We start from the raw sequence: 13,804 nt of genomic DNA on the forward strand, positions 1-13,804 counted from the left end.
CTCCAGTAAAGAGTAGCAACAGAGAGAGGTAACACCATCAAATACGGAGCTCACAGTACCCAGCAGAAACTGGCTTGAGACGGTCAGCTGCAGTCCTGACAGAGCCTTCTCACCACAGCTTCCAAGGGCTAACTTTTCAGCTTCCCCTCTCCACATTTTTTATTGGATATCTTATTTATGTATATTTCAAATGCTAGCCCCTTTCCTGGTCCCCCCACAGAAACTCTCCTATCCCATCCCCCACTGCTTCTATGGGGGTGTTTTTCCACCCACCCCCACCTCCCTGCCCTAGCATTCCCCTATACTGGGGCATCGAGCCTTCACAGGACCAAGGGCCTCTCCTCCCACTGACGCCAAACAAGGCCCTCCTCTGCTACATATGCAGCTGGAGCCATGGGTCCCTCCATGTATACTGCTTGGTTGGTGGTTAAGTCCCTGGGGTTATAAACACTAAAGGAGCCTTTAAAACATCAGATAGTTGTCTGGTTGGTTGATATTGTTGTTCTTCCTATGGGGTTGCAAACCTCTTCAGCTCCTTCAGTCCTTTCTCTGACTGGGTAAACAAGTATTAATGTCTGTTGGGATTGGCTCATCCTTTTCTGACGGTGCTTTTATTCCTGTGCTTCTTGGCCTTCCCTGTTACAGTGTTAGGGTGGCCATCCCATCCCATCCCATCCCCAGACAAGGAACTTGGGAACAAACCTGGTTCTGGAATAGGGGCGAACAAGCCCTGTTTGAGCGCTAGCTTCTCAGTAAGCTCAAACAACCCGTGAATGTTCATAGTGGACGGAAGAGCATGTCCCTATGACCACCAAGGATAGACCTTGTTCTCAGCCACAGCTGGTTTGTCCCTGGGGGGCAGAACCAGGGGATGGGCTGGCCTGTCCTTCTACAGCATGTCCCTGGGATGTTTAGCAGCAGATATCCAGTAGAACCAACTGGTAAACCCAGAGACCAGGTGACAGACTTTTATGAACGCTCAAGCCAAGGACGCTAGTGACTTTTCTAAGAGTGGTGGTGGAGAAGATGCGGAACTGGATGTAGGATCTCTTCGGGCAGCAGGCCCCACAGATCTCTCCTATGGTTCAGGTATGGGAAATGATGATGAGGATCACTCGTGGATGTGAAGCTGACACACCCTCTACACGTCGGCATTTTCCTACTGAGCTGAGAAATGCAGGAGCAGCCGATGTCTGAGTTAGACACCAGAGTGGAGTGGTCAGCAGGCAGTTGGAGCCACATCCACTTTTGTTCTTTTTAAGGGAGCCTATTTGGTTTTGACCAGTACTGACTCTAGCCAAGTGAGTTTGAAATATTCATTTTAGATGTAGGTAAGCATTGCTTTAGCCCTGAGCAGCTACATTTCACAAGTATGCAGTTAAACTGATAGCATTTTCTATTAAACTCTGTTGCTATGCCTTCACTGAACTCCTCCAAGAGATGAAAACATTCTGAGCAAGAAAATGTTCATTAATCTGATTGGATCTCCCCTTATAATTTGTGCATTTGATTGTGGGGAAATCATCTTATTGGATAAAAGTAAAGAAGAGGGTGCGATAACACGGCTCTGTTGGTAAAGGGCTTGCGGGAACACATGAGGACTCAGGTGTGGATACCTACCTAGCACACGTGTAGAGGCAGGCACGCACGCACAGGTCTAAGCCAGCGTCGGTGGTGCCAGTGACCTGCAGGGCTCACAGCAGTCAGCCTAGCCAAGCCAGCAGCTCCAGGTTCAGTGAGACCTTATCCAATATATAAGCCAAGAAGACACCCAACATAAACATTCAGGCCCCATGTGCATAAATAATGTACGTCTCCCTGACCCCCAACACCACGTGCATGCGTGCACACACATCGCACCATGAAGAGGTGTGGTTTTTAACTAAACTAGTAGAAATGGAAGCAAGAAAAGTAACAGTTGGCGATGGCCTATCTTAACAATTCTAGGTTATATCCCGTAAAACCATTTGTATTAGAAATGTGTATAGTACTTTAATAGTGTGTGTGTGTGTGTGTGTGTAGGCACATGTGTTCGTATGGAATTCAGAGGATAATTTCTGGGGCAGGAGTCTTTGCTGTCCCTTTTGCTTTGAGGCAGGATCTCTCTCTCTCTCTCTCTCTCTCTCTCTCTCTCTCTCTCTCTCTCTCTCTCTCTCTCTCTCTCTCTGTACCGACAGCTCCAGGTCAGCTGACACATGAGCTTCCGTGTGATTCTCCTGTTTCTGCCTCTCATCTCACCACAGGAGTGCAGGAATTACAGGTGTGTGACACCACGCCTATTTTTTTTTTTTGACATGGGTTCCAAGGATCCAAACTGGGCTTTTTGGCAAGTGCTTTCACCTGCTGGGCGGGCTGCCCCTGGTCCTTTGGTGTGTTTTCAGCTAGGTCTCTGTGTTGAGCTCAGGGGCTTATGAAGTACGTGGTTGTTCTTCACAAAACCTTCAGAATATACATGTAGGGTTTTTCTACCTCTGCGGGCAGAGTTTTGTTTTTGTTTTTGTTCTTCAAATCATAGATACTAGTTTTTTTTTTTTAAAGATTTGTTTATTTATTTATTTATTTATTTATTATATGTAAGAACACTGTAGCTGTCTTCAGACACACCAGAAGAGGGCATCAGATTTCATTACGGATGGTTGTGAGCCACCATGTGGTTGCTGGGAATTGAACTCACGACCTTCGGAAGAGCAGTCAGTGTTCTTAACCACTGAGCCATCTCTCTAGCTCAATCCTACTTTTGAAAGCATTTAAAAACGAAAAGGAATAAATTTAGTATCACCCTCTCTGTGAACCATACCTACATATTCCGCTTTACACAAGGACAGACAAAAAGGGGAGAGGGGAGGTTACATGACCTAATAATGGGGATAGAAACATTTTTTACTACTTTGAGGTAAAACTAAATGCATTTTCTTTTGAGTCTATTACTCCAGTCATGGACACTGTTTCTCTTTAAAAGAACAGCCAAAGATTTCCTTGGCCGGGGGAGAAGGAACTGTGTCTAACCTGCTAGAACCCAGAGGTGGAGAAGGCAAACCGTTGCTTTACTCCCCCCGAACCCAGGGAGCCTGTAGGGATGCTGGCGTAGGCGACACTGCTGATCAGGGTAGAATCTGACCAGCATATCCTGAATCGGCTCCTTCCAGTAGTGGAACTAGTGAACCTAGTGAAGCTAGGACATCGGCTTCCTGCGTTGGAGCTGTTGCAAGCTGCCCCTTGGCAGCCACTGATTCCCGAGGATGGCTGTTGGAAATAGTGGAGCACTGAGGGTGTGCAGGCCAGGGAGGGTGTTCCCAGACAGAGAAGAGGAAGGTGACCCAGAGGTCAGAGGCAGCAAACCCAAACTGTGGAGTTCAGAGCCAGACGGTCGCATGAAGTAGGGCCTGTTGACAAGTTCGTGAACTACCGCGGTAAGCCAGTGGCTTCTGAAGTTGCATTTGGCCAGACAGGCTGCGTTTGCCTGTGGTCAGTGGATGGAGGAGACAGCTGGCACCCCTGCACGCTGCTGGGATGGGGGAGCCCCACAGAGCGGCACGGTACAGAGTGTAGGATCCACCAGGTCTCTGCCTGGTAATAATTTCTCCAGACATTCCGACTGCTGCACATCGGTGGCCGTTCAACTTCTGGGTCTTTTACTATTCCTGCGGTTTCATTTCTGTTTCTGACAGTGCGTGTGTCTCTCAGGTTTTCTAAGGGCTTCACATTCTTTCCATTCTGTAAGCAGCTCTCGAGGGCGGGTTGCCTGTTTCCAGGAGGATGGGAGCCTCGTTCCTGGAGGATCCTACTGGTTTCACAGAATCTTCATGGTGGATTAAGAAGGCAGATGCTGGCGAGTGTGCTGTGACTCATGGCCATATCCCTAAGGTTTTAAAAAAAATAGCAATACAAAACTGAGCCTAAACTTAAAAAATATTACTTTTAAAGATTTTTATGGGGTGGAGAGATTATGCAGTGGTTAGGAGGGTTGGAGTTCAGTTCCCAGAATCTACCTCATATAACCTGTAACTCCACGTCTACCGGGTTTGATGCCTTCTTCCAATTTCATGGGCACTTACACATACACATGTGTACATACATGCATACTCATTGATTTTTCACTTGGGTTTCTCATGTATGTATTTTAAGGAACTCTAAAGTTCATTTTGATTTGGTTTCACATGCTTACTTGTTTTTACACAATTGATTAAGTGATCCTGACCTGAACATCAAAACCCTAAAATACTCAAAAATCTAAAAATCACTGTGACGCTCTACGTGGAAGATTCCACGCTGTGACCTTTGAGATGACTCATAGACAACAAGTGGACTGAAAATATTGAATAGTATTATTACCTTTGGTCTATATCAGCTACGTATGAAACAAATGAATTTCATATTTAACGTTGTGCTCCATCCCCAAGGTATCTGAGTATGCATGTGTAAATGTTCCTAAAGGCAAAGAAATCTGAAGCTCTTTGGTCCCAAGTTTCTCAGGAGGGACTGTCAGTCAGGACTACGTGATTCCCTGTTAGCGTCTTCTCAGTCAAATTCTGCGGCTACCTGTTTCCATGGATGCCCCACTGAGTCCTCCATCAAACCTCGAAATACTAAAAATGGCTCTCATGTTAGAAGTGAGGGAAGGCATTTCTGTATTATAAACGGCAGAGCGTCCCGTGCACTAGTGTGGAGGTTTCCTGGTACCCAAGCCTGAGCTGAGCTTGCTTCTTTTACCTTCCTGGATGTATTAGCAGCTGTCCAGAAGTGAAAGGACCCCAGAGTAAACCAGCGTTGGCATACACGGTGGCACCTGCATCTGAAGTAGCGGATGCGTTACCTACCCCAAGGGACACCTGATAGGATGCACGGCGTCAGAGCCAGTAACTGACATGGCTGCACACACGATTAGAATTCTCCGAAACTAAAAATTAGATGCCCAGCTGCCGCCACACAGTTTCAAACCCTCCTCTTTGTGGACAGTGATTCCCTGTAGCATGACACAGACAGAACATTTCCCTTATTCTAGAAGGTTCTATGGGACAACACTAACAGCCAGACTTCGGTCCAGTTAGCAGGAGCCTTTTCTTCTGTGCGGACTTGTGTTATTTGGTGGCAGGTGGCAGATGCCTGGCCTGGTGTGACAACGCTACGCTCCCATGGCAGTGCTGTGTGTCTGTCAGCATCCTTCACGCATGCTCACTTTTTCTTCCAAGGAGGAAGTTGGCCGGATATGGAAGATGGAACTGCTCAAAGAATCAGATGGGCTGGGAATTCAGGTTAGTGGAGGCCGAGGATCAAAGCGCTCACCTCACGCTATCGTTGTCACCCAAGTGAAGGAAGGAGGTGCCGCTCACAGGTGACTAGAGAACTCTCCCCATCCCTCTGCCCCTTGTCTTCCTCCTCCCCCTCCCTCGGGTGCTGGGTGCTAGTGTCTTTCACTTGATCGAGGCTCTGGTAATTATAGTGTATAACGATCTGTAGGCGTGCAGGAGGGAAGCAGACAAGAGTTGTTCTCACCGAGCATGCCTCTGAACACAGGAAGTGGTTCATTAGGAAGGATGCTTCAGATGTTCTAAACCGTGGAGCCGAGATCTGATTTCTTGGTGCTCCCTGTTAGACTGCTTATTTATCCTAACTCTTGGCAAGCTGGCACTGACTGTAGTAATGCACATTTATTGATCAAGAAAGTACCCCCCAACAGGAGGTCACAGTTGTGACATCTGAAGTCCTGTGAGTCAGTGACTAATGACCCAGGGAAGTGGCACTGTCTTAAAAGATGGCCACAATGCCGGGCGGTGGTGGCGCACGCCTGTAATCCCAGCACTCTGGGAGGCAGAGGCAGGCAGATCTCTGAGTTCGAGGCCAGCCTGGTCTACAGAGTGAGTTCCAGGACAGCCAGAACTATACAGAGAAACCCTGTCTCGAAAAAAAACCAAATCCAAAAAAACCAAAAAAATAAAAAAAAGACGGCCACAATGCAAATGTGTCAGATTTATCAGAATTTCACACATGCGCACGAACACACACATACACACACACACACACACACACACACACACACACACACTTGCGGTCACGTGTCTCTACTGCACATGAGAAAGGGAAAAAATGTAAATCTCTGTATAATCTAAAAAGGGGCACTTAAAATCGTATTTCCTTTTTGATCTGAACAGTTGGGTGGGGTAGTGAGAGAGATGGGCTTTAGCTAGAGCACAGATGAAAGCGGTTTTCTGAGTGTGAGGTATAGAGCCGGCCCCAAATGTCAGGCATGGTTTTTGCTGTGATACTTGCTTCTGTTCACGGAGTATCTACTGTCCACAGGGCACAGTAGGGTGTGTACGTGTCTTGCCACGCCCACATGCCTACAATAAGAGTACTTGGAGAATGGCATTGATGGGGAAGTGGTTGTCTTTTATCTAGTCTGGAATGTCTTCAGTCAGGGGAGTCAGATCCTAAGGAATACGGCGGGCCACAGCAACATCAGTCTTCCAGAGACGGAGAAGGAAAAATCTATCTCATAAGGTGTAGTTGAAGGAGCTAAGTTATTTAGGCTGGTTAACAGGAAACTAAGGAGGTGACTAGGCAAAACCTCTTCAGCCTCGTACAACAGGATGCTAAACACTACACTAGAAGTGAGATGAACTCCAATGGCCAATTATCCAAGTGACGGCATTAAGAGATTAAGACCTTAGATGGTTTTAGCCCAGATGAACATCGCTGAGCTTCCCGAGTGGCGTTCCCCATATGCCTCAGCGAACGCAGCAGCTAGCTGTTTCCCCATTAATGGTACGTCTTCCGTTCTGGTCTATCTAGCAGGTTGGCCATTGGGAAATTCCTGTGCTCAGAGATCAGCTTTGTGTAGAGATGATGCTCTTGCTGTTTTCCCGTCAGAGCTGGGGCTGAATCCGTCCTGGTGTTTTCTTCTCACTCTGAGCCTGGAGTGGTGTGTGTGTGTGTCTCTCTCTCTTCCCTGTGGTATATGACTCATCAGCGGGGCATTCGAATTAATATCAGGAGATGAGAGAAATGCAATTAGAAAGAGAATAAGCGAAGGGCTGGGCTGGGATGTCTTGGTGGTGTTGGGAGTAAGTGCACTAGCCATGGCCAGGTCCCCTTCCTCCTGGGACAGGGTCAGCCCAACCCATACACCTCACTGAGGTTCCAGGGCTTCCTTCCCTCCTCACTTTCCCATTCCCCCTCTCTTGCCATGCTAAGTAACTGGTGGGCCCTTAGCACTTCTCCACTGTACGAATTTTCAAAAACAGAAGGCAGAGGCTATAGAAGTTTCTTGTGCCCTTTATCTTCTATTATAGCCTAAACTCATCAAGAAAGATTATCATGTGAGCACTAGAGGAAGGAGACAAGGAGAGAGATGCTGTTGAAGGCAGAAAGAAGGAGAAAAAGATGGAAGGGGAGAGATTGGTTGAGTCGTTGGGAGGAGAGAGCTATGTGGGCCTTTGCACAGTAGGACCTGGGTGGTGATGGCCAACGGTGACACGAGCATGGACCCGTAGGCCCACGGTCTCTGCTTCACCTGATTTTCTCTCCGAGTGTCAGTCAGACGTCTTTTTGTTTATAGGAGACTAGACCATAATCAGCTCAGTGGATCCATTGCAGAATCTAGTTTTTAGGGTTGTATGCACTGAGGGCCGTGCCCTGAGGGGACTGTCCCAGTGACAGCAGAAACTGAGAGTCAGCCATAATTTAAATGAAAAAAAAAAAAAAGAACCAGGTTTTTACAACCATAGAAATGACTCAGATCTCATACCTATAGCAATAGCAAGTTCAACACTTCACTGCTGTGACTGAGCCTTCTGCCTTCGTAGTTTGTCCTCCGTGGGGACCCAAGAGTGAAATAAACCTTGAAGAGCTTGTTCTTCAAGGTCCTGTAGCTCTGTGGAGAGGAACAGAGGGGACACTTACCACACAGCCCCAGTTCCCAGTTTCCCAGAAAGAATCCTGCCTCTGTCTGATGCGGGGGAGGGGCGTGGTAGACCAGTGAAGGGCTTGCAGGTGGGCTTGACAAGTCTTGGCACTGTCTTCCGTTCAGCTTAGCAATAGCCGGGAGCTGATGACAGGGAGGATTAGGGAAAGATTGACTTGACTCTCCTAAAACCTGAGGGTTTTAGTTGCTCCATCACCATAATCGTCCAGATGAAGTGTTCTTGATGATTGTTGTCAGATATGCTTAGCTTAGGAGTGAGCCTATTACTAAGTGACCATCAAGACTCCTAGAGATAGATATTCACTCCTCTCCCGTGAGTCTGCATGAGTCTGCGTGCTAGCCTTAAAGCAGTCCCACCCAAAGCCATCTTTGGTTGTCTCTCCTTCCTCTTCTGCCTTCTCTTAACCGTCCCTTCTCATGACTCTGCCTAGAAGATGATGCTTCTCTAACCCAGAATGTCTTGACCAGGGGTCTTTTTTTCCCATCTCCATTTCTTCAGGGATGGCAGGCTGTCCTTAGGAGATGAACTGCTGGTGATCAATGGTCACTTACTGGTTGGGCTCTCCCACGAGGAAGCTGTGGCCATTCTGCGCTCGGCCACTGGGATGGTACAGCTGGTGGTGGCCAGCAAGGTAGGTAGTTTTTTTTGTCATTCTTAGTGTTTATAATGGTAGCGAGAGTCTGGACGGGAGCCTTTCCCATGCCACACAGGTATGTGCATGCTTACCGCTTACCTTGGGCTATGCAGTAGCTGTGATTCCACAGGCCGTGCACATGTGAAATGCGCTCAATTATTTAAGTTACTAACGATGGTTGTTAAAAAGTCATAACAATGGAGGAGAAGGTAAGGAATAGGAAGTGCAGAAGCATGGTAGGAGGGAAGAGGGAGACTGCATGGATTTTTTTTTTTTTTTTTTTGTCACTATGATGAAATGCCTGAGATAGGCAACTTACAGAAGAAGAAAGGTTATTAGCGCTCATGGCTTCAGCGTGTGACCTGCTGGATCCCTTGCTGGGCCTATGGCCAGGCAGAAACATCATGGCAAAAGAGTATGGTGGGCAAAGGAAAGCTGTTACCCTGTGCAGTCAAAATACAAAGACACTGAGCCATGGGGTATGTCTTCAAAGACACATATCCCAGGGACCTACTTGGTTTAATTAGGTTCCATCTTTCAGTTCCTACGACTTCCCAGTACTTCAATTATGAATCCATTAATGGACTCATTCATCCATTAGGTTTCAACATTCAGGATCCAGACACTTCCCTAAGTCCTACCTCCAAGCATTGTACCAAAGACCAGACCTTCAGCATAGCCGGGGCCAAAGGGTCGTGGACACTTCTCATCCAAACCACCACAGTAAGGAATGCATCTTCTGTGGCCAGAATGAGGAAAGTCTCAGAGCTGTCTGTGGGCAGGCCTGGGCCCTAGCCTAATCACCCTTACAGTGTTAGAACTGGAAGAAGCTCTATGCCTCCTCCTTTGTCCAACCACCACCACCTTCCCTTCCTCCCCAACTACACAGATAAGACAGTGAGGCAGAGCATCTATGGTGGCCTCCATCTTGCAGAGGTCATCATGGTGCTGTCAACAAACGCTTGGCACACTGCCCTCTGTCCCATTCTGCTGCCATCTCCCCCTCCTCGTTTTCACCATCTTCATGGGATGGATCATGAAACCCCAGTCTGGGCTTCCTTTACCTGTGTGTATTAATGTGATGACTCCATCATGGGTACCTAGGATCTGCATTCAACAACCCTTGGGGGAAAGGCTGCCACAGCTCTGAGGCGGCCAGGAGACAATGGCTGCTCTCCTTCTGCTGTGTCTTCTGGTTGTGCTGTTGAGACTATTAAAGAAGTCCTATGACTTAGGAGTGGGTAAGGTAGAACCGCGAGGCTGTTTCTCCGCTGACTGGCTAACTGGGAGAACCTGTGTGAGGCCACACACAGCTCAGCTCTGCATAGAGGCCTTTGCCAGGGCTTCTGATTCCCTTTCCATCTTCCCGATTTTTATTTTAGACCTTGGCATTGTAGATTTTCCTATAATTTTTCTTCTTAGATTACAAGAGACTAGGGCCAGTTTGAGAAATGCATTTGGTTCTCCATATCTGTGAGTCTCCGTCCACGGGGCTCAGCCAACCTTGGATGGAAAGTCTTTAAAGAACAGTTGCATTTTTACTGACCACAGACTCCTTCCCCTTTGTTGCTCCTTAAATAATCCAGTAGCTATTTATAGAGCATTCACATTGTATGGCAGCCTGGGAATTATTTAAGGTGTAGAGAAGGATATATATAGGTTCTATTACATCATGTTCTAGGAAGGCTTTGAGCATCCTTAAGCTCTGGTGTCTGTGTAAAGTCTCTAACAACTAACAAAAGACAACTACATATAATAACAAATCAATTAGGATTCCTTTTTGAGCTATCTGAAAAATCTGCCTCTTTTCCTATCTCTTACCCCAAACCTTTGACTAGAACATTAGGTTTCCCAAGATACACCTTTGGTGAAGGTTGTAAGCGCCCAAGGCAGATCTGAGCCCACTCTTCCTGACAGCCCTTTGCTCCCTACAGAGAGGTTCTGTGGGCCCTGGGAACTTCTCCTGAGTCTTCCATACCCAGAGGGCTGTCTGCATCTCTTGATAGGCGCAAAGAAGAACAGAGGTCCTGGGGGTTTCTCTGCCCCTCTGCTGACCACTCCTTGCAGGGGAGGTCATGCATGCTTCAAGGGAAGAAAGACCATCTCCCCACTTTGCCTAGCAGATCAGAAGGTTGGCAGCATCCCTGGGTCTCACACATAGTCCTGTGTTGGCAGCACTCCTGTTCTGTTTGCTCAGCTACCTCCATTCAGGGAGACACTCATAAAGTGTCAGTTTCTGCCCAGGATTACAGCATGCGCCATCACAGCCTCACGTCTAAGTTAGCTTGCTTTAACCTGCTAAATTTGGAGAAGGAATAAGGGATGTCTTTCCCATGCTAAGCTGTAAATGTGTGGAGATGTGGGCCACTACTGGCTGCCCAGAAGGATCTACGTGAGGCCACACACATCTTAGCTCTGCAGAGCTATGCTGTTGCCCTAGGAGGGACACACACAGGATCTCAAAGATGGTTCCGAGTAATGCCAATCTCTCTACCTCTCCAGTACCTTAACTGATAAAAAGGTAGAGTATCTAACAGTTGCCAGACACTAGACTCATCTCACTAGATGCTAAACCAATCCCTTGAGGCAGATGTGTGATCTTCTTATACAAAGGCTTCCATTTAAATCCCAGCAGTTATTTAACTTCCTCGGGGGCTGTCGGCAGTAGACAAAAGCAGGTTTTCTGCCAAGGCCAGTGGATTGTGAAATGTCTGCTGCCGCCTTTCACTCGGCTGCCCTAGAGGCAAGGAAGATGTAAAGTGTAACTGAGCAGGGTGTCGGGAAAAGATAGCACCCTCCTCCCAGAGGCCTGGGGTCTTCTACCACTGAGCAGCATCCATGAACCAATTCTCACACCCAGGGGTCCTGTGCACCTACCCCAGACCTCAGAGGATAACTGACACCTTCCGGGTCCTGCTGTGCCTTGTTTACACTCAGCTGCCATCCATGCTGCTGGTTCCTAACCTTGTCCCCAACTGTCTAGGCACTCAGCCATGCAAGAGGAAGAGGTGCATCCACCTACAGGCTCCTGAGGCATCCAGCCACGCCTCCTCTTTATCGAACCAGAATCGGACATCCATAGGCTCTGATTTTTCTATACCTGGGGTATAAAGGATGGGAGAGTTTGCAACCTTCAACTATAAAGAATGATAAAAATGTAAAATCTTACTATTCTAGGCCTAGGAAGTTTGTTACAAAACTCTAAGGCATTGTCTAGAAGTGTAGTTACCTCATGGAGAGGATGCCAGATGCTTCCACAGAAACAAGCTGTTAGTGTGTACCATGGTGAGAGCCTGGGAGTCTGTGTTGTCAAAGCAGACCTGCCCGTGTGCTGGATAATTTATTGTCAACTTGATAAAAGTCGGGGTTCTCTGGGAAGAGGAAGCTTCCATAAGGTGAGCGGGTAGGCAAGCCTGTGGGAACATTCCTGATTGGTGAGGGGCTGCCCAGAACACTATGGTAGTATCACCCCTGACACTGGTCAGGGATTCTATAAAAACACACTGAGCAAGCAGAGCCAGGAAGCAGCCTTCCGCTCTAGTCTCCGCTTCAGTTCCTTCTTCCAGGTCCCCGCCTTGGGTTCTGCCCTGATAGACCATGAGAAGGACCTGTGAGCGGAATAAACCCTTCTTCCTTCTTCAGTTTGTTTAATCCTTGTTTGTTTGTTTGTTTGTTTGTTTTGTCTTGCTTTTTGAAACAGGCTCTCTCTAGATAGCGTGGGCGGACCTGGAACTCACTAAGTAGACCAGGCTAGCCTCATACATACAGCGATCCTCCAGAGTGCTGGGATAAAAGGCATACAGCACCCTACCAAGCTTTTAGTCCATTTTTAAAATCACAGCAAGGAAGAAAGCATACTAGGACAGTAGGACAGCCAGGGTGATTTACTGTGTGTGTGTGTGTGTGTCTGTGTGTCTGTGTGTCTGTATGTGTGTGTCTGTGTCCATTCATAGAGGCCAGAGGCATTATATCATGCTGAAAGTAAAATTACAGTTATGAGCCACCTCTGTGTGTTCTGGGAACTGAACTCAAGAGCATTGTGTCTTCTAAATTGCTAAGCCGTCCCACCAGCCCTATTTTGATACTCTTAGTAGCACGGTGCAAACTGAAAGGTCTCTTTCACGCCCTTTATTTCCACTCTTGGTTTTATTAGGCAATAAACTGTGAAGCAGTAAGTGTTTATTGAATCTTACATAGAAAACATATAGATAATAATGAAAGTTATTTCTTTCATTTAATGAAAGCAGCACTTTGCCTGTGCTGCTAACAGGGCTGTCCACTAACTCTTATGTTTTATGTGTGTGTGTGTGTGTGTGTGCGCGCGCAGTATGCATGCCCATTTTTTGTTTTCAGTGAGTCAAACACAAAGAGACAAAGGACATCTTGGAGGCCATCCCACATGGACTTAAACACCAGCTCCACCCCACGAAAAGCTATGCATTCTGGGCAAGCCATTACACGTTTAAATCCCAGTTTCCTTTCTGTGTAGCGAGACTCGAGACTTGGGAACTGCCTCTGAGGACGTCACAGATCTTGAAGGAGGCAGACCCTGAGCAGTGCAGCTGACCAGAGGGAGCCATGCAGAGACTACCCCTCTGTCATCCATGAGCACATGTATTTACATGTGCTTCATGTATTTACATGTGCTTCTGATCTGCCTGTTCACGAGTTGCCGGATGGGAGGGCCTTTCCCACAAGAAGTTCATCTCAGTGCCCTGGCATAGTCTATCTCACGGCTGCTTTACTCACTGGTTAGGACTCTTTTTTTTTTTTTTCCATGTTCTTTCTAATTGATGTAGACAGAGTAGACAGCACAGAGGAGAAATGGATCCATGCCTTGCCTAATAACTTATTTCTTTAGACAGAGGCAAACAGTGCGGGTTTTCATTCACAATTACTGGTGCAAAACGGTTTGTTCTAGGCCTGGGGTGTGGCTCAGTTGATAAAGTGTTTGCCTAGAATGAATGTTCTTCACGTTCCTTGGGGTTAAAACTGGCATCAAGGAGGTGACGAGTGTTTCTGACTTTAGATGGCAGATCACTAAACGTTTGTAAGGTCTGTGACAACCTGTGAGTCGGTTTTGGCTTCTGTACACTGCAGACAGTCGAGCGGTTTGATGGTTCAAGTTTCAGGCGACTTTCTCGTGGAATGGCTAGGCTGAGGAGATGAAGAGAACACATTGCAGTCTCTCCTTAGCTTGGCTCCCAGTATCCCTAGCTTCAGTATCTAGTGGCCTGAGGTGTTCCAG

The 13,804-nt window shown here is 47.3% G+C and overlaps 1 protein-coding gene across 4 annotated transcripts in view; it reads left to right on the forward strand.

The window, feature by feature from the left end:
• The window catches only part of Pdzd2 (PDZ domain containing 2), a 386,071-nt gene that overhangs the window by 291,570 nt on the left and 80,697 nt on the right, over positions 1–13,804 (forward strand). For 2 of the 4 annotated variants that reach the window (XM_052159550.1, XM_052159552.1), the window contains 2 exons: positions 5,190–5,332; positions 8,421–8,553. The exons of 1 other annotated variant lie outside the window; for it this stretch is intronic. In XM_052159550.1, the coding sequence (XP_052015510.1) occupies positions 5,190–5,332; positions 8,421–8,553 (276 nt within the window). The remainder of the gene's footprint in view (positions 1–5,189; positions 5,333–8,420; positions 8,554–13,804) is intronic. One more of the 4 variants, XM_052159553.1, reaches the window with a different exon arrangement.

This window comes from Apodemus sylvaticus, chromosome 16, assembly GCF_947179515.1.
Source record: "Apodemus sylvaticus chromosome 16, mApoSyl1.1, whole genome shotgun sequence".
Lineage (NCBI taxonomy): Eukaryota > Metazoa > Chordata > Mammalia > Rodentia > Muridae > Apodemus > Apodemus sylvaticus.